The sequence below is a fragment of the Garra rufa genome, chromosome 5 (assembly GCF_049309525.1).
Source record: "Garra rufa chromosome 5, GarRuf1.0, whole genome shotgun sequence".
Taxonomy (NCBI): domain Eukaryota; kingdom Metazoa; phylum Chordata; class Actinopteri; order Cypriniformes; family Cyprinidae; genus Garra; species Garra rufa.
This window is the reverse complement of record NC_133365.1, coordinates 17,519,716-17,543,857: the sequence shown is the minus strand read 5'-3', so window position 1 is coordinate 17,543,857 and position 24,142 is coordinate 17,519,716. Positions and strand designations below refer to the sequence as shown.

At 35.2% G+C, this 24,142-nt stretch overlaps 2 protein-coding genes across 2 annotated transcripts; both read right to left on the bottom strand.

Moving 5' to 3' along the window:
• Window positions 1-223: 223 nt before the first annotated feature.
• snapc4 (small nuclear RNA activating complex, polypeptide 4) lies at window positions 224-16,936 on the bottom strand. Its single transcript, XM_073841192.1, has 25 exons — window positions 16,622-16,936; window positions 15,221-15,364; window positions 14,687-14,727; window positions 14,481-14,583; window positions 14,063-14,085; window positions 13,813-13,956; window positions 13,607-13,732; window positions 13,425-13,503; window positions 13,254-13,335; window positions 11,630-11,731; window positions 11,056-11,128; window positions 10,802-10,966; window positions 10,517-10,667; window positions 10,064-10,170; window positions 9,807-9,901; window positions 8,728-8,822; window positions 7,712-7,794; window positions 7,110-7,610; window positions 6,917-7,003; window positions 5,539-5,698; window positions 4,136-4,206; window positions 3,983-4,048; window positions 3,797-3,827; window positions 841-3,596; window positions 224-757 (listed from the first exon to the last, which is right to left on the bottom strand). Exons 2-25 carry the CDS (start codon window positions 15,345-15,347, stop codon window positions 662-664), a joined length of 5,364 nt encoding a protein of 1,787 aa, XP_073697293.1. The 5' UTR covers window positions 15,348-15,364; window positions 16,622-16,936; the 3' UTR covers window positions 224-661.
• A 293-nt stretch (window positions 16,937-17,229) lies between these two features.
• entr1 (endosome associated trafficking regulator 1) lies at window positions 17,230-22,666 on the bottom strand. The gene is made up of 8 exons (XM_073841206.1): window positions 22,377-22,666; window positions 22,136-22,224; window positions 19,988-20,398; window positions 19,804-19,877; window positions 19,359-19,470; window positions 19,148-19,210; window positions 17,937-18,076; window positions 17,230-17,835 (listed from the first exon to the last, which is right to left on the bottom strand). The coding sequence occupies exons 1-8, from the start codon at window positions 22,414-22,416 to the stop codon at window positions 17,751-17,753; spliced, it is 1,014 nt and encodes a 337-aa protein (XP_073697307.1). The 5' UTR covers window positions 22,417-22,666; the 3' UTR covers window positions 17,230-17,750.
• Window positions 22,667-24,142: the final 1,476 nt, after the last annotated feature.

Below are 24,142 nucleotides of genomic sequence, written 5' to 3'. Positions count from 1 at the left end.
TAGTCAACTGTTATTAATATAATCAGTGTGTCACTGTGTGATCTCAATTTAGCACTCCCTTGTGAGGTTTTCAGCTTCTCACCTCATGTGAAGTAAGTTTTGTTTGAAAACCCAAGAAATTAGCTCTTTTACCAAAAGGTATTGAATGTACAAAATAATTTATTATAAATTCATGATTGATTTTTTTTTTATTTCACAAACTTTTTTATTCAGATGTGGGTTGCATATTATGAACACGTAATACACAAGCATAAAAATTCAAATACCTGTACTTATAATACAAAAACAAAAAACAATGACAAAACATTACACAATTCTACAGAACAATTTATTCAAAAAATGAAATCAACAAAATGAAAGTAAATGATAATTTAATAATAGTTCAGTACAAAATTCTGAGTCTCTTTTTTTAAACAAAATTGTCAGGAGACATACTGAATGTTCTAAAACAAAACATAAGGATGGAGTAAAAGAAATGAGTGTTTGTCAGGAGACATACTGAATGTTCTAAAACAAAACATAAGGATGGAGTAAAAGAAATGAGTGTGTATCTGACTGGTCCCTTTAACTGTAATACTGATTTTTCTTCTTCTTTTTTTTTGTTTATCTTCAACTGTAGAAAATCTGAAGCTACTGCTGGCACTCATTCAGTTGATGAATCTTATGTAACTCGACGTCGACTCCTTTGCCTTTTTGTACCGATTCCTGAGAACTGTTTTGCTGATGCTTCGTTTTCATTTGTGTTAAGCTCAATTCTCTGAAAGATAGAGAAAATGCATAGATTATAATCAAATTAAATAACAAACAAAACAGACTGCTTCAATGTTATGCACAACTTACTGCAGCTGGTGTCCGAATCCTTTCTTTTCTCTTTTGTAAATGTAAGAGCTCATCTTCATCACCACATTTATCTGTGGGCAACGAACATTCCTCAGAAGGGTTTATAGTGGCCAAAAGAGCTGGTAAAGTAAAGCACGACAAGAAACGAGCCTTGAAAAGCTGGTAGGCTGGATTCGAGGCAAACCTTTCGGCAATCATTTTGCGGATGGCAGCTACTTGAGCTTCTTCCTCTCGATAATTTCGATACTCAACTGGCAGGACATTTACTGCCACTGTAAGCAGAGATTGTTTTACTTTGAGCAATGAAGTCAGTGTTTTGATGCTGGTGGCAGATGGTGGAAGGTAAGGCAAAGACATCTCTAGATGAGGTAGCGGGATTCCACCTTTTCCATTCATCCAGTCATCTACTTCAGATGACTGCTGAGGGAATATCAAGTGAGGATTGAAGCTAAGAACATCAGAGGGAATATCAGGAAGAGGGAACGATGTTTCACCAGATGTTCTCATTTGAGGTACATCTGATGGATTCACCACAACCTGAGGTGATGGAGACACAATCCGAGGTGGTGGAGCCACAATCTGAGGTGATTGAGCCAAACTTTGAGGTGGTGGAGCCACTATTCGAGGTGGTGGAGCCACAATCTGAGGTGATGGAGCCACAATCTGAGGTGATGGAGACACAATCTGAGGTGATGGAGACACAATCTGAGTTGATGGAGACACAATCTGAGGTGATGAAGCCACAATGTGAGAAGATGAAGCCACAATATGAGTTGATGGAGAGACAATCCGAGGTGGTGGAGATATAATCTGAGGTGATTGAGCCACAATCTGAGGTGGTGGAGCCACAATTCGAGGGGGTGGAGGCACAATCTGAGGTGGTGTAGCCACAATCGGAGATGATGAAACCACAATCTGAGATGATGGAGCCACAATCCGCGGTGATGGAGCTACAATCTGAAATGACGGAGTGAAAATTCTAGGTGGTGGAGACACAATCTGAGGTGATGAAACCAAAATTCGAGGTGGTGGAGCAACCATCTGAGATGATGAAACCACAATCTGAGATGATGGAGCCACAATTTGAGTTGATGGAGCCACAATCTGAGGTGATGAAGCCAAAATCTGATGTGGTGGAGACACAATCTGAGGTGATGGAGCCAAAGTTTGAGGTGGTGGAGCCATAATTCGAGGGGGTGGAGGCACAATCTGAGGTGGTGTTGCCACAATCTGAGATGATGAAACCACAATCTGAGATGATGGAGCCACAATGTGAGATGATGAAACCACAATCTGAGATGATGGAGACACAATCCGCGGTGATGGAGCTACAATCTGAAATGATGGAGCGAAAATTCGAGGTGGTGGAGCTACAATCTGAGGTGATGAAGCCAAAATTCGAGGTGGTGGAGCCACAATCTGAGGTGGTGGTGGAGCAACCATCTGAGATGATGAAACCACAATCTGAGATGATGGAGCCACAATTTGAGTTGATGGAGCTACATTCTGAGGTGGAAGAGCCAATATCTGAGGTGATGGAGCTATAAAAGGTGAAGATGCAATAGGTTGGTGTGATATTCTAGAAACAGAAGGGGGGCTCAATATTGTGAAGGGCAAACTTTTCTGTTGGATGATGGTTGGCTGTTGAATAGTTCTCATAGAAACACAGCCATTTTCAGTAACAGCAGGAGACATTGCCACTGCAACCTCATTTGTTGGCTTGGATACGACTGGTGCCCTAGCTGAAGGTGCCACAGTCAAGGGATCTGGAAGAACACTGTATACAGTAGAAGATACTTTGGAACCAGCTGATGCAAATGTCTGATAGTGCCTTATAATGCATTCATCAGAGGAGGAGTCTGAGGAGTTCTTTATAGCTTCATTGTGTGAACCTTTCTGGTTCACTTTGATAGGTGTTGGGGATAACATTTGAACACCATGTTGCACGCTTTTGTTCTGTACTAAGGTAGAAGTGGGTGAAAGAGGCATCTGGATGATCTTGGGGCTCATTTTCACAGAGGAGGAAGTCTTTGGGGCATCTCTGGAGGCATTCGAGACTGAAGAACCTATAAGGGCAGGATTGACATAGGAAGCAGCAACAAGCAGTGTAGATGATGATGGGTAGAGATTGGTTGAGATACATGGACGAATACTGTTATTCTGGGGGGAACTGTTTGCCACAATTAGTGTCTGGTTGCTTGGGACATTAGGAGAAGGTGGACCAGTTACTTGTACCAAGTTGGTGGGGGCAAAAATCCAGTTTACTGGTTGATTCTGCAATGTAATTGTTGGAAAAATTACATTTTGTTTGCCTTGGTTTCGCTTCAGCAACTCTTTTTTACTAGCTTTATCTTCAGCTTCTTCCATTAGGGCTTGGATTTTCTCAGTAGGTTTGCGGGTGCGTTTTGTACATCTGACACTGTTTGAGTTCTCTACACTTGATGATTTTGGGGTTGAGGCCATCAAAGTTTGTGCGGGTGCTGTCTGCTGTATTAGTGGTAGAGGAATCTGTGATGGTGACTGTGGTAGTAGAGATATCCTCTGTTCCTTAGGGAGTACAGGCTGCACTGCCCTCTGCTTGTTTGGCTGTGTAATGACAAGAGGTTTGGGCTGAATCAAAGCAGGGATCGTCATCTGCCTGACTGGCAGCTGGAGAGGGTTAAGAAGGACCGGCTGCAGGGGAGGTGGATGTTGAGGAGGTTCTGCAGGTTTCTTGTGTTTGGCTTTCTGTTTTGACTCCTTTAGAATCATTGAAACTTTTTGAGGAGGAGCCACATAACCATAGGAAGGAAACATTGACATGTTATGACAGAATTTTTTGAAATGTGCATTATTTGCTATTATACAGTGGTGACCAAAATTATTATAACACTAGTATTTTCAGTAGCTAAAAACGGTTTTAAGTCTGTTTTAAGCACTGTATGTAAAGACTTTAACATAGATGAATATAACATACCTGTTTTCGGTTTAGACTGAGCAATTGGCATCTGAAAAAAATGAGACAAGAGAAAACCACTGAGGGAACACTAATCTTCCAGATTTCAATTTCTTAAAAAAAAAAATACTGCATATTCATTTGCACATCAGCAACAAAGTATAACAACTAGGCTAATAAACTTTTACATGCTGTATTGATTAATACCTTAATGCTGATCTTCTGCTGAATTTCAATGACATTCTTGCAACCCTTGATGTCTATTTGAAAAGCCTGTGTAAAGAAAACACAACCGTGTGAAAGTCGTCTTTGTTTCTTTTATTTCATTGTAATGATTGACAAAGTTATTGGATTACTTACTTTGAGGAAAAATGAAAACACTGATGTTTTTAGAAGAGTGATGTCTGCTGCTTTCATTCCAACAATATCACCTGTAAAATCAATTGATCAATTATTGACGAAAAAATGCCTTGAATGATTTACTCATAACTAGATCCGTAGTTAATCTGCACACTAGAGTGCTATAAACTAAATTGGACATATTACTTACAGTCAATGTGAATTGTAGTTACAACTCATTTTACTTCCACAGGGTTTCTGCAGGTTTTATAAAGGTCAATTTAAGAATTTTTTAATTAATTTAAATTAAAGGAAACACAATACACTGTAAAAAAAAAAAAGCTGTAAAATTTACGGGAAAACCCTGGCAGCTGTGGTTACCAGAGTTTTACTTTAAAAAATATGGAAGCAATGTTTTACATTTTACGGTTTTCACTTAAATATTTTTTTTTTTACTGATATAATGGTGATGTACCAACCTTTTGAAGTACTGAAATCTGTTTTGTACCTTTGCAATACACTGATAACCACCAAAAGCAGGTGGTGATGACAACATCACATGATAAACCAAAACCCATTACAAGGAGATTTTAAATAATAGCATATATAGAAGGTGCACAGTGTCATTCACACAAACACTAAACACCATCATGGTAACACACATAAAACTGATTTAATGCAAAAAAACATTAATTTAACAGCATTATATGTAACATATAACCCTAATGTACAAAACTGCCAAGAAAAATCTAAGAAGAAAAAGTTATTTCCATAAAAAACATCAAATAAAAAAAATTAAACACAGGGAATTCTGGGAATGTCAGTTTACGGTTATTCACTGTAAATTCTACGTTCTTTTTCACTTCAAAAAACGGTATACTGCCGTACAATTACATGCAATGTCCAACACAGTTTTTCACCGTATATAGAAGGGGAACTTACCGTTAACCATATCACAGGTTTTTACAGTAGCATTTTTACAGTTTTTTACCGTTAAATTCACGGTCATTTTTTACAGTGTACGTTTTTTATTTTAAATTGGCAATTCAAGTAAATGTATCTAAGGATGTTTTAAGGATATTAGAAATTTGCATGGGAAAACAGAAAGATATTAATTTTGGCAATGCATGCAACATGTAATGCGATGACTCTATGAATTTAAGACTTTATGCTCTGATGTAAGACCTCAATGGCCGTAAATTTGTGGAAGGGCGAATTAAGACTTTTTAAGACCCGTAGAAACCCTCCTTCCATAATGTGACATATTTTGGAGTTAAACAAGATATTTAACATGAAAAAAGTGAAAACGTTATTCATCAGTCTGTACTGTCTGATATGTGAGGCTGCTGAAACATTGCTTCAGTACTACAAAAACCCAGAAATGTTATAAGGTGTTTTGTCAGAAATAAAACAAGGATCTGTACCTTCACAAAATGTATTTTCATTTGCTGGAGCAGGCAGGATCACATTACCAATCCATGGGGTGATAGCTTTAAGGAGGTCATTGTTAAAGCTGGCCATGTCCTGAACCGGCCGTCTTCTCTTTATATTTTTTGGACTCGTCATTTTCTCCTTTAGGTCATTCTGAAATAAACAATCAATATAAAGTAAGAGAAAATAATATATTTTCCAAAATGTAATTTTTTTTTAATACCAAGTAAGATTTGTGACCCTGGACCACAAAACCAGTCATAAGTAGCACAAGTATATTTGTAGCAATAGCCAACAATACACTGTATGTGCCAAAATTATACATTTTTCATTTATGCCAAAAAAATCATTGACATATTAAGTAAAGATCATATTGCATGAAGATATTTTGTAAAATTCCTACCATTAATATATGAAACGTAACTTTTTGATTAGTAATATGCATTGCTAAGAACTTAATTTGGACAACCTTAAAGGCGATGTTCTCAATATTTTTATTTTTTTGCACCCTCAGATTCTAGGCTTTGAAGGATTACAAATTTAAGAATCTGTTAAAGATTTGTTGATCCTACATTGTATTTAGCATTTATGGTAAATATGAGGACATCAGACAAATTACTCTATCAAGCAAAGTTTGTAGCCAGAGGTTCCTGCCTGCTCCTGTTCTCTTACAGTTCCTGAACAGGTTTCCCAAGTTAAGTGTGAATTCTAAGCTTAAAGTACAGCTATGCCTTTGTCTCTATGATAATGTGAAGGTATAGGCAATACTGTCAGACTGATTGGATTAGCACCTATGCCTTTGAATGACACTGTTATGATCATGAGATCAGGGCTGGGGGATCTCTGGTAATGGGTTGATTCCTGTATTGCATTTGCATGCTTTGTTTAGATTGACTCCACCTCTATGTATCCCTCCCCCTGGAAAGGTACATGAACTATAATGTATCTGCCTTAGCCAGACGACTTTTTGATGACTGCAGCGACGAACAGCTCGTATCTCAATAAAGAGAAACTTCTGCTTCAAGATATCCAAAACGTCTCCTGGTCTCGAAGAAAAAGTTGACAACAGTTTTTAAATAGTTTTATCTTGACCAAATATTGTCCTATCCTAACCATACATCAATGGAAAGCTTATTTATTCAGCTTTCAGATGATGTATAAATTAAAAAAAACTACTTATGACTGGTTTTGTGTTCCAGGGTCACATTTTATAAAGACAATACTGCCTTATTAACAGTTTTAAGTCTGAATAAGGCTATAGTTTTAATCTTATTCGCTCTTAGAAAATGGCAACCATTTTTTTAAATAATGTAATGGCCTTATGTTATTTCCTATAAATGTAACATCAAGCATCATCTCTGTTAACCATACCTTCTTAATTACAGGTGGTCCCTTCCACTGTAGGAAGTGTTTAATATCACTGAAAGACACCTTCAACATGGCCTTCTCATCATCACTCTGCATGCATGAAATTAAATTCATTTTTAGATATAAGAACTCCAGAACATATAAATAAAAACTGATCTGTCCTGAAAAAAAGAAAAAAAAAAAAAAAACATCTTACCTGACTCTGCAAGGCATCAGGTTTCAAACCTACATAAGTTTTTTCCAGGTTTCCTAAGCGGTTCAAGATGGTATTGCGCACCAAACCGAGCCTGACATTTAAACATTTGCTGTTCTCTGATGGAATACGGCCTAAGCCAGATTGTGTAGTGGATGTCTCTAGCTCATCCTCACTGGTGGGCGGATGGACCCACACAGTCCTGACAGTTCCTGGAGACTGAAGCAGTGTGTTTGCATTTACAGGTATCCATTTCTTGATATCTGGCTGTACGTAGTCCTTTCGTGGTATTTCCAGAATTTGTGGTCTTTCCTCATCTTTGACTAAGGGAAGATCTGATTCAGCATCACTGTCTATATACTTGATCTTTTTTTCGTCCTCAGAGCTGGAGGTCATCATCTCCTCTTTAATAGTTTTTTTCAACACTTTTTGCCTTTTTCGTGGCACTGTTGCTGGCTTCCTTCGTCTTTTAATGCCTTGACTCCCAGTCTGTTCACGCTTACTCTGAAAAACAACAACAACAACAACAACAACAATATTTGTATGCTTATTTATGATATTTAATCTTTTTGAAGAATGCACAACATACTGAAGAATCAACTTACAGCTTGTGTTAGTAACTTCCACTTGTTTAGGCACTGGCAGTCAACCCGGTTTGGGATCTCTGAAGCAATCTTAGCCCACTTGCCTGGAAGATAATGAGCAGATGTGCCAAAATGTTTTAAGAAGAAGGGCCAAAAATCTAACTTAACTTATATATAAGATATAAATATATCATATTTAATTTATTTTTCAATGGCATTTTTCCCTATCCTCTTATGATGAGCATGACAGGCCAAATCTAAGGTCATCACACACCAACTTTGGCCCACAGGCCCCGGTTTGGATACTGAATATTGTTTCTGCCTATTTTAGGACTTATTAATGCTAACTCATTAAAGGAGTAGTTCACTTTCAGAACTAAAATTTACAGATAATGTACTCAGCCCCTTGTCATCCAAGATGTTCATGTCTTTCTTTCTTCAGTCGTAAGGAAATTATGTTTTTGAGTAAAACATTTCAGGATTTCTCTCCATATAATGGGCTTCTATGGTGCCCCCGAGTTTGAACTTCCAAAATGCAGCTTTAAAGGGCTCTAAACAATCACAGCCGAGGAAAGAAGTGTCTTATCTAGCAAAACGATGGGTTATTTTCTAAAAAAAATGACAATTTATATACTTCTTAACCTCAAATGCTCGGCAAGACGAGCGTTTGAGATTAAAAAGTATATATGTTGTAAATTTATACAACAGTTTTTAGAAAATAACGGATCGTTTCGCTAGATAAGACCCTTCTTCCTCGGCTGGGATCATTTAGAGCCATTTGAAGCTGCATTTAAACTGCATTTTGGAAGTTCAAACTCGGGAGCATCATAGAAGTCCATTATATGGAGAGAAATCCTGAAATGTTTTCCTCAAAAAACACCATTTCTTTACGACTGAAGAAAGAAAGACATGAACATCTTGGATGATCAGTGGGTGAGTACATTATCTGTGAATTTTTGTTCTGAAAGTGAACTACTCCTTTAAGATAGCTGTAGTTAATTCCAAAGATTGTACCTTTTAAGAGGAATATCACTTACCAACACCGTATTTCGCAACCTTTTCTTTTAGTAGTTCCACCTCCTCTATGCTCCAAGGCCCCTTTTTCACATTCTCTTGAAGACAATCCAAATACCTATGATGCAAAAATATTCATACATACACTGTCGTTCAAAAGTTTGGGATCAGTAAGATTTTTTATGTTTTTAAAGACGTTTCTTATGCCCATCAAGGCTGTATCTATTTGATCAAAATACAGAAAAAAAATATTTTGTGAAATATTTTTGCAATTTAAAAAATTTACATTTTAATATACCTTAAAATATAATTTATTCCTGTGAAGCAAAGCTGAATTTTCAGCATCATTACTCGTCTTCAGTGTCATATGATCCTTTAGAAATCATTCTAATATGCTGATTTATTATCAATGTCGGAAACCACATTGTTTTTTGGAAGCAGTGATAATTCTTTGATAAATAAAAAGTTAAAAAGAACAGTGTTTATTTAAAATAGAAATTTTGTGTTACAATATACACTACTACTCAAAAGTTTGGGGTGAGTTTTTTATTTTTGGAAGAAATGAATACTTGTATTCAGCAAGGATGTGTTAAATGGATAAAACTGATACTAAAGACTTATATTGTCAAAAAAGATTTCTATTTTAAATAAATGCTGTTCTTTTTAACTTTATATTTCAAAGAATAAAAAAAAAAAGCATCACAGGTTTCAAAAATGATTTCTGAAGAATCGTGTGACACTGAAGACTAGAGTAAAGACTGATTAATATTCAGCACTGCGTCACAGAAATAAATTATATTTTAAAGTATAATAAAATAGAAAGCCAATTTTAGAAATTGCAATAATATTACACAATATTACCATTTTTTCAGTATTTTTAATCAAATAAATACAGCCTTGATGAGCAACTATTACTACAAGAAACTATTAAAAAACATTAAAAATCGTACTGATCCCAAACTTTTGAACAGCAGTGTACATATCAAGCACTAGTTAATCCAGCCAGATTGATTTGAGAGTTGAAATGATTTCAGGGATGTTATTTTAAAACATTAGTTACAGAGTACACATTTCCTTTTGTCTGAAATGTGTCATACTGTACCTGTCACGACAAGCACCGTCGGTCCTGCCTGGCACTTCCAATCTGATTTTCCCCCATTCTTTGGGGCCATATTTTGCAACAGCATTCCGCAACAACTGATATGAGAGCAGTTGATCAAATTAGTGAACAGACACGTATGACTATGACGGATTTTAAAACATTGTGTCTTCATTGACAGAATATGGTGGAAAAGCAACCCAATAAATCTGTTTCTCATTTATTGATGTAGAATATCGAAAATTAATTAAGCTCCATACTTGGTCCTCCTCTTTGGACCAGGGGCCTTTCTTTATAGAAGGATCCAAAACAGACGTCCAGCGATATGACAGCTGTGATCCATCACGGCCCTCCATGAAGTATGACACTATGGAGATAATAAATAATACAAATATATAGTAAGATAATACCAATATAAGTAAATGGAATCTACAGTATAAATTAAACCTGTCATAAAGGACATATTCTTGAATTTAAAACAAATAGTTCAAAAACAGTCTTTAAAAAGTGCAGTCGGATGCATGAACACATTGTGTGTGAACAATTCCTTCTTGTTTTTTTTATATCTATATAAGAATTACATCTATATTATATATCACCTATTTTATTTTGAATTGAGCTTATCCAATCTAATTTCAAAGTCATAATGACCTGTTTTAGAAACAAATATGCGAAATTCAGTACAAGAGCTCAAGAAGAGCCCACTGTCTCACTCTGTATGTAGGGAATGAAGTTGCCGACTCTCATTTTTTCAACAAGTTTTCTGAGAATCTCATCTTCTTCTTTTGTCCACTCTTTCCTTCTGAAGGTCTTTGAAATGTAGCGCTGGTAAGTTTGGAAGCACATGAAAGCTGTTCTGTTTGTCTGGAAAAAACACACGTCAGACGCCAAAGGTGTTACATGAGGTGAAGGTTGAATTATTAAACACTAAAAAAACATTAAATAGCATGTTACCATTAGAAGCGGTTTCAAAAGTGCATGAATTTCTCTAAACTTACCCCAAGAGCCTCTGCGATTTTGTCCCAATGACAGCAGTTGTACTCTTCTACAATTCCTTTCAGTTTATCAATCTCGTCCTGTTTCCATACTGACTTGTTAATGGTGGGGTGCAAATAGTTCTGCCAGAACCTTTTCAAATCCTCAGCTTGTCGCAAACCTTCAAACTACCAAACACAAACATGTTCGTTCACACTTTTGAAATGGAAAACTGATTTATTTGGATGCATCTTAGTAAAACAACTACATAACTTACGTCAATATTTGATATTTTCTCCCAGTCGTGATCATCATGGCGATTACCCAGCAGCTGATCGTCTTTCAGGGCACTAAGATGATATTAAAAAGTTTGATTGCACATTTTATTGCACACTAAACACATGTTCGGGGGTCTGTAAAGTTTTTGATTGCTTTTGAAAGAAGTCTCTTATGCTGTCCAAGGCTGCTTTTACAGTATTTGATCAAAATACAGTAAAACAGTAATACTTAGAAATATTATTGTAATTCAAAATAACTGTTTTCTATGTGAATATATTTTAGAATCCAATTTATTCCAGTGATGGCAAAGCTGAATTTTCTAGTTTTCTAGTTTTCAGTGTCACATGTTCCTTCAGAAATCATTCTAATACACTGATTTGATGCTCAAGAAATTAGTTATTATTATTATACCTATTATTATCAATGTTGAAAACAGTTGTGCTGCTTAATATGCATTTTTAGGATCCTTTAATTAATAGGAATTTTAAAAGAACAACATTTACTTTAAATTTGTAGGTCTTTTGTAACATTATTACTACATAGATTTCTTAAAATGCTTCAAATGCCTTTACCTTATTTCTGTGATTTCTTTCTCAATTAAATCTATTTGTTTTTTCAGTTCTTCTTTTCGCTCATCATCAGCTTTGGACATCTTGGCACTTAGATAGTCCAGCCTATGAAAACACAGACCATTGCAAGCTCTCAAAATGTAATAAAAACAGACATTTTCTGCACAAACACACACACACACACACACACACACACACACACATACAGTCAAGCCTGAAATTATTCATACCCCTGGCAAATTCTGACTTAAAGTTACTTTTATTCAACCAGCAAGTTTTTTTTTGATCGGAAATGACACAGGTTTCTCCCAAAAGATGATAAGATGATGTACAAGAGGCATCATTGTGGAAAAAAATATTTCTTGCTTTGCTTTTATTTACATTTAAACAAAAAAGTGGCATGTCCAAAATTATTCATACTCATTGCAAACTGTCACAGTCTATGGGAAAATCCCAAGTTCTATACCATTCCAAATAGTCCAAGTTGTTCTAAAGCATCCTAATTACCCTGATTCATTAAGAACAGCTGTTTTAATCAACTCAACAGGTGAAAAACAGAAGCTCTCTGCTGTTGGTTTGTGGACAGTTATGGCTAAGGAGCTCACTGAGGACCTGCGGCTGCGCATTGTATCAGCTCACAAGTCAGGAAAGGGCTATAAGACCATATCTAAATGTTTTGAAGTTCCAGTAGCAACAGTGCAAAGTATTATTAAAAAATAAAAGGCGTTCCGCACTGTGAAAAATCTCAGAGGACATGGTCGGAAGCCAAAAGTGACACCTGTGCTGGCCAGGAGGATAGTGAGGGATGTAAAAAAAAGAATCCAAGGATCACCACCAAGGCCATCCTGATGAATCTGGGCTCTGCTGGTGACAAAATCTCAAGGCAGACAGTCCAACAGACACTGCACACCGCTGTCAAACACGGTGGTGGGAACCTAATGGTTTGGGGGTGTTTTTCAGTCGGTGGACCAGGGAATCTAATCACAGTAAACAGCACCATGAAAAAGAAGCAACACATCAAAATTCAGAGAAAATTGGCAAAAACAAAAACGTTTTGCAGTGGTCCAGCCAGAGTCCTGACTTAAATCCAGTTGAGAATCTGTGAAGGGAGCTAAAGATCAGGGTGATGGCAAGGAGAACCTCCAACCTGAAAGAGTTGGAGCTCATCGCTAAAGATAAATGGGCAAAAATACCAGTGGAGACATGCAAAAAGCTGGTCAGCAATTATAGGAAGTGTTTGATTGCACTAATAGTCAATAAGGGCTTTTCTATTGATTATTGAGAAGGGTGTGACTAATTTTGGACATGACACTTTATGTTCAAATGTAAATAAAAGATGAGTAATAATTTTTTCTTGAAATGATGCCTCTTGTACATTGTCTTATTATCTTCAGGGAGACGTCTGTGTCATTTCTTATAATAAAAAAAAAAACTTCCTTGTTGAATAAAAGAAACTTTAAGTCAGAATTTGCCAGGGGTATAAATAATTTCTGGCTTGACTGTGCTTAAGTATATAGGAAAAGCAAACTTTCATTTATGAATGCTCAACTTTTTGTATCCAGATTGGACAGACTGGGCAACAATAACTAGGTATATAAGTTTGTTTTTCATTTTTTCCAGAACTCACTTGGAAAGTTTGGGTTGTACCATCCGTTTCATAGTATCTTTGGCGACTGCGTTGGTCAGCAAAGTTTTCTGCCAACCATCCCCTGAAAGAAATAACCAGCATTTATTTTTATTAAAAAAAAATCACTTATATACAAGTAATAACAATGAAACATGGTACCATAAAACATACATCTTTTTATTTTCAGCTGTTCAAAAGGTCTGGTACCATAACTCTGCCTCGCTTTGGTTTCTTCATTTGCTGGCGGGCCCTGGAAGCAAACAAAGAAATAAATAAAACTTCAATGAAACAAAAAAAGATACATAAATTCACTGACACCCAATAAGACTTCCAGTATTAGTTTCATAACATACCAAACCGGTGAGTTTGTCTTTGAAGTAAGGCTTCATGAAGTATCCAAGAAATTGTTTCTGAGGTGGAACTCCTGGTACAGTGGAGCTAGAAGTGCTTGGGCCAGAAAGCTGGACCTCAATCTCTTTCTGTGGAGATAAAGTTGGCTTTAAAATGGTTTTACTATAATTAAACTCATGCATGAAGTCTCAGCATGTTTGTTGTTCACCTGCTGCTGTTGATTCTCACTGAGGAGTCGTTCCAGCTCAGCTAGTTTCTCTTTCAACACCTCCTGATAGACCATATTCATTTGCAGGCAAGTCTCAACATTTTGAGGAAGCTCCAACTCCTCATCATCACTGTTTTCATCACTCTAATGAGAGCAGAACAATGCTGTATTATAAGCATTTTACAACAAAAATGAGAAACAAAAAGTAAATAGCAGCACAAGCATGTATTTAAAAAAAGTGGTAACTCACAGAATCAGTGTCCTGTTCAGTCTCTGTTTCACAAAAAACACAAACAAATAATTAATTTGCAAACGATTAATTATTTTATTTTGTATAGATAAAACTGCAGGCCCGAAAATAAAATGAGATTATGCGTCATACAGTCAAACCAAAAATTATTCAGCCACCAGATATAATTTTTTGATATTTTTTTATCAGTGCTCGCAGGATACTACAGTGAAGATTGCAAAATAATGTAAACTGTGACATATTATACCCAAAAATTCTTCATACAGTGGACATATTTTATTACTATTTTCTAAACTATAGCAAATAAACTCTGACAATGTGAGAAATGTGTGAATAAATTTTGGTTTGACTGCATATTTAGTGGCCATTTAGAATATAAGGATTCATTTATCAAGTTGATGAAAATAGACATGTTTACCATCCAACACATCGACCAGTGCTGCATTAGCACCAAGTGTATTCTCCAACTCATCAATCTCCCTCTGTATCCGCAGGCGCTCTGCCTCCAAGTCATCACGCTCCTAGAGACAATTACAAATAATATAAAATTAAAGAAGAATATTACATTTAATTTCTATATGTCTAAGTGTGTTATAGTAACCATGCGGCTTTCTAGATTCTTACCACTCCTTCAAATTCAGGCCCACCGTCATCAGATTCATCATCTGCCATTCAAATGTTATATTATACATTAATATAAAGCACAAAGCAAAAAGCACAGGTCAAATACAAGGCTCATACACTTTCTGGCCAATGTAATTACATGGCTTTTCAAAGACCAATTGCTGTCATTAATTTCTCACCCTCATATCTTTCCAAACCTGTAAGACTTTCGTTCATCTTCAGAACACAAATTAAGATATTTTTGATGAAATTCGAGGGCTCTCTGACCCTGCATAGACAGCAAGGGTTCTATTCTCACAGGTTCATAAAATTATGGTTTGAACCCCTAACGTCACATGAACTATTTTGCCGATGTTCTTGGTGCCTTTCTGGGCCTTAAATATGGTAGGACCCTTGCTGTCTATAGAGGGTGAAGGAATTTCATCAAAAATACCGTAATTTGTGTTCTGAAGATGAAGGTCTTACATTTTTGGGTGAACTATCCCTTTAATGATTAACTTGATTCTCTCTCACAGTTAGTAGACAGTGACTTACCTCCACTGCTGCTGTCAGATGACAGTAGGTCTATGATGCTGCTGCTGTCTGCACCCAGTGTACTCTCAAGAGCCAAAATCTCCCTCTGGATTTTGTCCCTCTTCGCAAGTAACTCATTCGATTCCATGTTAGATGAGATGAGACCTGAAAATCCAACTTTCTACAGGTTACTGGGTTACAACATTGTACACTTTGCCAATATGATCTTACTCATTTGCAGAGGTGTAAAGTAGATAAATATTATTTTGGGCATTTCACAGATCTAAAGAATTTCCAATAATTACAAAACAAAGTTTGGTTTAATCTCTCGTATGAATTTTACTTGTACTTTCCATAAAACAGCCAATGACACCACAATAATTTGATCATTTACCTTGTACAAAGATGTCTCATCTACACCAAATCACAGAATATACTGCAAGGTTTTTTAATTATAACATCACCAAAGATGGACTACAGCTGAATTTAAAATGGAAAAAAATGTTAAAGGTTGGTGTACAAAGTTTCTTGATTTCAGTTCCCAAAGTTTTTGAACAGTAAGATTTTTAATGTTTTTAAAGAATTCTCTTCGGCTCCCCAAGCCTGCATTTATTTGATCCAAAATACAGAAAAAAAGCAGTAATATTGTGAATACAGTCTTAGTGTTACATTCTTCAGAAATGATTTTAATATGCTGATTTGCTGTTCAAGAAACAGTTTTAGATTTTACATTAATAGCAATATTTACAACAGTTAGTAAAGTTCATTTTTTCAGGATTCTTTGACGAATTGAAAGATCCAAATTTAATATACTTGGACAATATTACATTATATTTAATAAAAATATTACTTTCATTAAGCATGGATGCTTTATATAAATCAAACGTGAGATAAAGACATTTATAATGTTGCAAAAGATTTCTACTTCAGACAAATGCTGTTCTTATTCATCAAAGAAACCTGAAAAAATTTATTCAGCAGTTTTTAACAATAATAAATATTTTTGAGCAGCAAATCAGAATTTTAGAATGATTTCTGAAGGATAATGTGACTGGAGTAATGATGCTAAAAATTCTGCTTTAAAAGCACAGGAATACAATACATTTTAAAATATATTCAAATAGAAAACAGTTATTTTAAATAGTTGCTGTACGTTAGATCGAATAAATACAAACTCTATTTACTTGTAACGTTTGACGCCTACTCAAATGTAATTTCAACAGCAACTTTAACTGTAGTAATAAACAATAAATCTTCAAACAATTCCCTAAAAACTCTCTATATTGAATATAAAATAAAAAGGTAAACTTACTTCTAGCCCACTAAGCAGAAAATACTGTACATGAGTAATTGGCAAAGGAAAAGAAACATATAGCAACAAAATATCTAGTTGTCTGTTTGTGCCGTGTACAATGTACTTACATTAGCTTACATTTAATGCTTCATGCTGCTGTTATCTTCAGTATTGCAGCTCTTCTATTGCACCAACACAACAAAAACACCTTCTGGATCCTTGCAGCATCACTGTACACTTCTAAATGTCCTTCTCAAATCTTACTGTGCAGCTGCATGTTTACAAAGAGCGCACATAGGTACTTTGTAAACTAGATTTGCACTTTTTACACAAGAAATCAAAGTTTTTGCTTTTAATGGCTGGTTGTAAATATCACAAAGATTTATTTAAATCTTCCTTAAACTGTCAAGAATAATTCTCTCCTGAAAAAACTACTCCGTACGCTCCTGTAACGTCAAGTGTGTACAAACATGAAGCGCGCGTCAATAGTGCGTCATCCTCACCGTCACTTCATAATAAAAGTCCCATCTGCTTTTAGCGATCAACCTGAACTATGCTTTGGGATTTCAATAATGCGCACTAAATTTATACTTTAGGAAAGATATTGTCTATGGTAAAAATAAATATATAAAACGGTATATAATAAAATTGGTTTGTAATTTAGGATCTGTTAAATGTAAAGTAATGATTTGGAGAAACTAATAGTGGGTTACTCAAAGTCAAAGAACAACAGGACTGAAATAATATTCTTTATTAAGAGCATTGTGAATATAAAGCACATCATCCTTGATCAAAGCTGATTAGTAAAGTATTTTTTAAATAAACAAATACTTAAAATGTCATTTAAAACCGCAGAAATATAAAATATGCATTAAGTTATATATCAAAACACTAGCAAGAAACTGGTAAATAATATGCAATATAATCTTAAAAAGTGATTTGACTCATTGTTTAACACAAGTGCAAATTGTTTTTGCAAATATTGCTTCAACATTCACTAATACATTCACACAAAATAGAACTTTGATTTTGGTGAGAGAATCCAAGGCACTATCTGGTACACTTAAGTATTTATATGTTTAAGCTCCTGCTAAAGCCTAATTTGGTAATCATTTGGCTCATTACACTTCATTTTGTTATTTCATAAACCTAAACATGATGTTAATAAAGTGGATGAACAAAATAAACAATGATGTACCATCACAGTCTAAATGCAGTAAAACTGTAGTGTACAGAACATGATTTTTGAAGTAAAACTTAATCATGAATCTCTGTGATCTTGTCAATAGATGTCAATAACTGGGAAACAAAACAGAGTGTCTCTCTTCCTGACAGCAACTGCCTGTAAAAATATAAAACACATTCAGTGCAATTATATATCAGTTTAATGCGTGTACATTTTTAAATGATTGTAGAAAAGCTGCAAAATAATGTTAACCATACTTGATAGAAGTCTCTGCATCTTGAGCTGCTTTGTTAAGGTACTCAGAGGCCACTTGTGCATTGTGTCTCATTGTAGTTAAGGCTGTAGATTCTCCATATCTCAGTCTCTCATTTTCACTTTTACATCCTTCAAGCTGGCCCTGAGGCAAACCCCCCCCAAAACAATAAAAATAATTACAATGAGGTTTTAATCTGAACAAAAAAGTGATATAGTAATTTTGATCACAAATTTACAAACATGTTATATAAGATAAATTATATTAACATAGAATATAACTGTATTACTGTATGTTAATTATTTTACCAAAATAAGAGGGATTATACAAAATGCATGTTATTTTTTATGTAGTAAGATATTTCACATAAAAGATGTTTGCATATAGTCCACAAGAGATAATAATAGCTGAATTTATAAAGTTGATTTATAAAGAATGAAAAAAAAAAATTATACATCTGAATGGTTAAACTGCCTTAATCTTTTAGGTACCACAAATATTTGGTGTTTCAACATTTTTGTGTATTTGAACCCTTTCCAATGACTGTATGATTTTGAGATCCATTTTTGACACTGAGGGACTCACATGCAACTATTACAGAAGGTTCAAATGCTCACTGATGCTTCAGAAGGAAAAATTATGCATTAGAAACCTTTTGAATTTGAAAAAAGAAAACTTTTTTGAATTTGAAGTTGAGGGTGAATTTAACTTATTTAGTCTTCTGGGCAACATGCAAGTATTTTATGTAGCTTCTGAAGGGCAGTACTAAATAAAAAAAAAATTACATTTAGGCAAAATAAGAAAAAATGTACACATCCTCATTCCTTTCAAAAGTTTTCACTCCTGGCTTTTAATACATTGTTGATCCTTCTGAAGCATCAAAGAGCATTTAAACCTTCTGTAATTGTTGCATATGAGTCCCTCAGTTGTCCTCAGTGTGAAAAGATGGATCTCAAAATCATACAGTCATTGTTGAAAAGGGTTCAAATACACAAAAATGCTGAGAAACCAAGGAATCTGAGGGACTTAAAGGACTTTTCTGAACTTCTTTTATGTGAAATATCTTATTCTGGACAGTACTAAATAAAAATAACATGCATTTAGTATGATCCCTCTTATTTTGTTAACATAATAAACATTTTGCAGACTCTGCAAGGTGTACTTTTGACTTCAACTGTATGTACGATTACTTGTGGATATAGAAAGAATTCAAACCTGGAGTTGTTGTATCTCTTGTTTCAATTTTGAAATACTATTTTCAGCTTTGACTGCTCGCTTCTGTATTGGATAAAACAGAATTTAAATTTCTCAAATGTAGTAAATTAAACATTTTAAAGATCTTTACACTAAGAAAGATAATACAAATTTAATTTATTAAACCTTAATAAAAAATCTGTCATATGAATAATAATGCAATGCATAATACCGTCATCAACTGAAGGTTTTGTTCTACTGACTGCACCATAGTCTCCAAAGCCTTCGCCTCTCTCTCCTCCTGTAATTTCTTGTTATGCAACTCATCCATCAGTTGTTTGATCCTGTTACAATTGGAAAGTTTAACCATGAGAAATCATCTAGAAACTAAACAAGCAGGTAGGGATCTTTGAACACACAGCAGCAATACAGATATTCTTCAGTCCAATAAAGAAAGTTCACCCAAATATGAAAATGTGCTGAAAATAGGCCATACAAGATGTATGTGAGTTTATTTCTTTGTGGATTAGAGTGGTGTGGATCAGCTGTTTGGACTTTCATTCTGACAGCAGAAGGATCCAGTGACCAAATGAAGTAATGCTAAATTTCTAGAAATTTGTTCCGATGAAGAAACAAACTCATCTACATCTTGGATGGCCTGAGTTTAAAAAACCTACCTTTTGGAGTCAGATTCTGACCGTCTAAGGAGTTCTTTGACTTGCTTTCTGAGTAGAGAATTCTCTTCTCTGAGCTAAAACACATGAAACATTTTTTTTAGAAGCAGGACTGCATCAATAATAATATTACATATGGCTCATGTATATGCAAAACCTCACACCATTCACAATGCACACAACATACCTGTTGGGGATTCTTTGCACCATTTTCAGCATTACTCCTCTTAGGATGGAAGGAAATGTCAATCACTGAAGTCTCTTCATCACCCTCATAGCTTCCTGTGCTTCTTCTAGCTAAGTGGTTCTTTGGCAGGAAGTCAGAATGACCCAGTTCCCATTCAGTTTCATTTGCTTCCCTCTCATCACTGCACAGAGATGATTGCTCAGAATAAGCACCGAGGTCTAAAGTGTCACATAGTTTGAAGTCATGAGAGCCATCAAAGGCTGATGGGTGGCAGCTTTCAATCCATGTCTCCTCAGGTTCATTTTCAGAAGGCTGACAGAGCACAGAGGGGTCCGTGAAGAAAGGCCCCTTCGTCACATATTCTATGGAGGTGTTATAGTCCTGCTCGACATTGCGTGCTCCACCATACACCTTTGGAAAATCAAACATATATGAAATGTTATTTTAAAAAGACAAGAATCTAACAGCAATTAAATTCTGCATAAACGTTCTTTTGTTTATTGCCAAGTTTTACATTCATATACAGTGGTGGCCAAAATTATTAGCACACTTGTAGTTTCACCAGCTAAAATGGTTTTAAGTCAGTTATTTCTATCTTTTGCTGTGGTATGTCAGTAGGAAATATCAGTTTACATTTCCAAACATTTGTTTTGCCATTAATTGTAATAATCCAGTGAGATTTTTGTTTTACAACAGCCAGTGCTCCACACAGAGATCTGATCTCATCATCATCCAGCCTGTCTGGAATGACATGAAGAAACACAACAAACTGAGACAGACTAAATCCAGAAGAACTGTGGCAACGTCTCCAAGATGCTTCAAGAAACCTACTTGCAAAGCTACAGTACTGTTAAAAGTTTTAGGCACATGTGTAAAATGCTGTAAAATGAAGATGCGGTCAAAAATCTAAAAAATATTTTCTTTATCAATTAACTTCTATTAGAGGACGTGTGTCTATATCACCCTAATGCATGATAAGGAGGAGAGGTTGAGTGGCCAAAGACTCTCCAAGGATCATAGTTGGAGAATTGCAGAGAATTGTTGAGTCTTGGGGTCAGAAAGCCTAAAATAAAATGATCAAACAGCCCCTACATCACTACATGTTATTCCAGAGGGTTTCAAGAAAAAATCCTCCTGGCTCACTTCAGCATATTCACTTGTCAGACATGATTGGAACTTCAAACAGGACTGGCTTCTATGGTCAGATGAAACTAAAAATGTGCTTTTTGGCAGCTAACCCTCCAGATGGTTTTGGTGTGGACAGGGATAAAAAAAGGACCCCATGCCCACAGTTAAAAATACAGCTGGGTCTTTAATGTTGTGGACCTATTTTTCTGCTGGAGGTCCTGGACATCTCGTTTAGATACATGGCTTCATGGATTCTATCAAATACCAGCAGATAAAAAAAATCAAAACCTGACCGCCTCTTTTAGAAATCTTATAATGGGCCATGGTTGCATCTTCTGGCAGGATGATGATCCAAAACAAACATCAAAATCAACATAAAATTGTGTCACTGAGCAGAGAATGAAGCTTCTACCATGGCCGTCCCAGTTCCCTGACCTGAACCCTGTATAGAAACTGTTCTCCAAACTCATTAGACAGTGTTGGAGAAAACTCAGAACTGTTATCTTGGGAAAAGGATGTTGCAATAATTGGGTGCCAATAATAGTGGCCAAGGTGAACTAGAGAAAAACATTTATTTCATAATGAGATTTCACCCCTAGGTTCTATTGTTTTACTTCAATGACAGGTTAGAATTTTGAACAAAAGATCAAAATGATAAATTTTGCAGATTTATTTTCACATCCACCACCTTTGCTCATATTTACCAAGGGTGCCAATATTAGTGGAGGGCACTGTAGGTCTCTTGAAGCATCTTGGAGACGTTGCCACAGTTCTTCTGGATTTAGTCTGTTTCAGTTCGTTCTGAAATGTAAACTGATATTTCCTACTGACACTACAGCAAAAGATAGAAATAACTGACTTAAAAGCATTTTTTAGCTGGTGTTCTAATAATTTTGACCACCACTTTATACGTAAATACACAGAATGTGAACCCTACTTTAATGCCTTTAAAGGGACATTTAAGTACTGACACCAGTCAAAAGTCCTCTACTTAATAATCCTTGTCATGTTGTTTCTCACCTCTTCTTCTGTAGGACAGGGCTGTTGGTTCTTGTTTTTGACAAACTCCTTGAAAGAAAATGGATTCAGCTCATCCTGCTTTGGCTCATCTGAAATTAAATTTGTACATGGTGGACAAAAGACACTACAAATGAAGACTTCAAGCCCAGAATACTGTACATAAAATCTACAATACATAGCTAGTGCTGCATTATCATGTTGCATTACAGAAAGAGCAAAAGACAAGCAGGTTGACACATACCATCTTGAATGATGAGCTTTTTCGTCCTGTGTTTTGACATGTTAACTTACAGAGCCAACTTGACCAGAGACGTAAACTATCCTGCAGACTGTAACTGCTAAATACCTGAGCTCAACATTACACGGTGTGTTGGAAAGAAAAAGCTATGAAGTACTGCAGAAAGCAAAATGTATTCCCAGTAAATGTTCCGTTTAATTATGGTCAGTGTCAAATATTATGTCATATACCATAATTCATTACTGTATCTTACAAATAGTAGCATAATACTGTCCTGCAATTCTAATGTATCTTCTTCTCTATGGCACACAGCAGTTTTTCTACAGGGAATATGTATGATATCGCCACCTATTGATGTGGAAGATGCAAGTTTACAGATCTGAGAGATGGTTGCTGCTTAGTTATGGGAAATAACTAAATGCATATTAAATGTCAAAAATGTATTAAAAGAATTAACAAGAATTTGCAAACCCAAGTTTAGCCTAAACACACAATTTTCTAATACGGTATTAAAAACTGACTAGCAACTGATTCAGGATAATTATTTGTTAGAAGTGTTAGTATAAGTGCATACACTGCAGTCAAAAGTTTTTAAACTATTTAAAATAACTGCTTTCTATTTGAATATGTTTTAAAATGTTATTTCTTCCCGTGATCAAAGCAAAAATTTTTAGCATCATTACGTTAGTCTTCAGTGTCGCATGAACCTTCAGAAATCATTCTAATTTGCTGTTCATGAAACATTTTTTAATATTGTCAGTATTTTAAAAACATTTTATTTAGGATTCTTTGATGAATGGAAAGATCCAAAGATCAGCATTTATCTGAAATAAAAATCTTTTATAGCATTACCATTCAAAAACTTGGAGTCAGTTATTTTTTATAGAAATGAATACTTTTATTCAGCAAGGATGTTTTAAATAGATTAAAAGTGATGATAAAGACATTTATAATGTTACAAAAGATTTCTACTTCAAACTTTCTATTCATCAAATAAACCTGAAAAATTCTACTCAGTTGTTTTCATAATAATAATAATACATGTTTGCAGCGGAAAATCTAAATATTAGAATGATTTCTGAAGGATCATGTGACTGGAGTAATTATGCTAAAAATTCAGCTTTGATATCACATTTTAATTACATTTTAAAATATGTTCAAATAGAAATTAATAGACAATTATTTTAAATAGTAAAAAATATTTCAAAATATTACTATTTTTAACTGTACTTCGGATCAAATAAATGCAGGCTTGGTGAGTAGAGTGAGTACATTAAAAATTTTACTGTTCAAAAACTTTTTTTAATGGTTGTGTATACATATATACAATATAAGTTGTTTTAAAAATTGTATGAGAATTTTAGGACCTACGTTGAACGTTTACATTACTCACTGTCCATAAACTTGTATTTCTTTCTTTCTTTCTTTTATTTATTTATTTATTTATTTATTTATTTATTTAAATAAATGTTTGTCAGATTGTAATCTGCAGTCAACTTCTGTGTAGTGTTTTATAAACAAAACTGACATTTACTTAAATTGTTTGTTGTTTGTAAGTACGTAGATATCTGGATATGTAAAGTTTTGAAGGAATCTGAATTGTCAGTATTTTTTCTCAAAGAACAGATGAAAACAGCCCGTTGTTTTCAACGGCACAGCTGACCTCCAGCTTCAGGGATAGCCGCTCCCATCCTAGGCTGTTTTGCGAGTCTGCAGCACGACGCGTCTGCATGTATGCATACTTTCACCAATCACAGTCCGCAACCTCA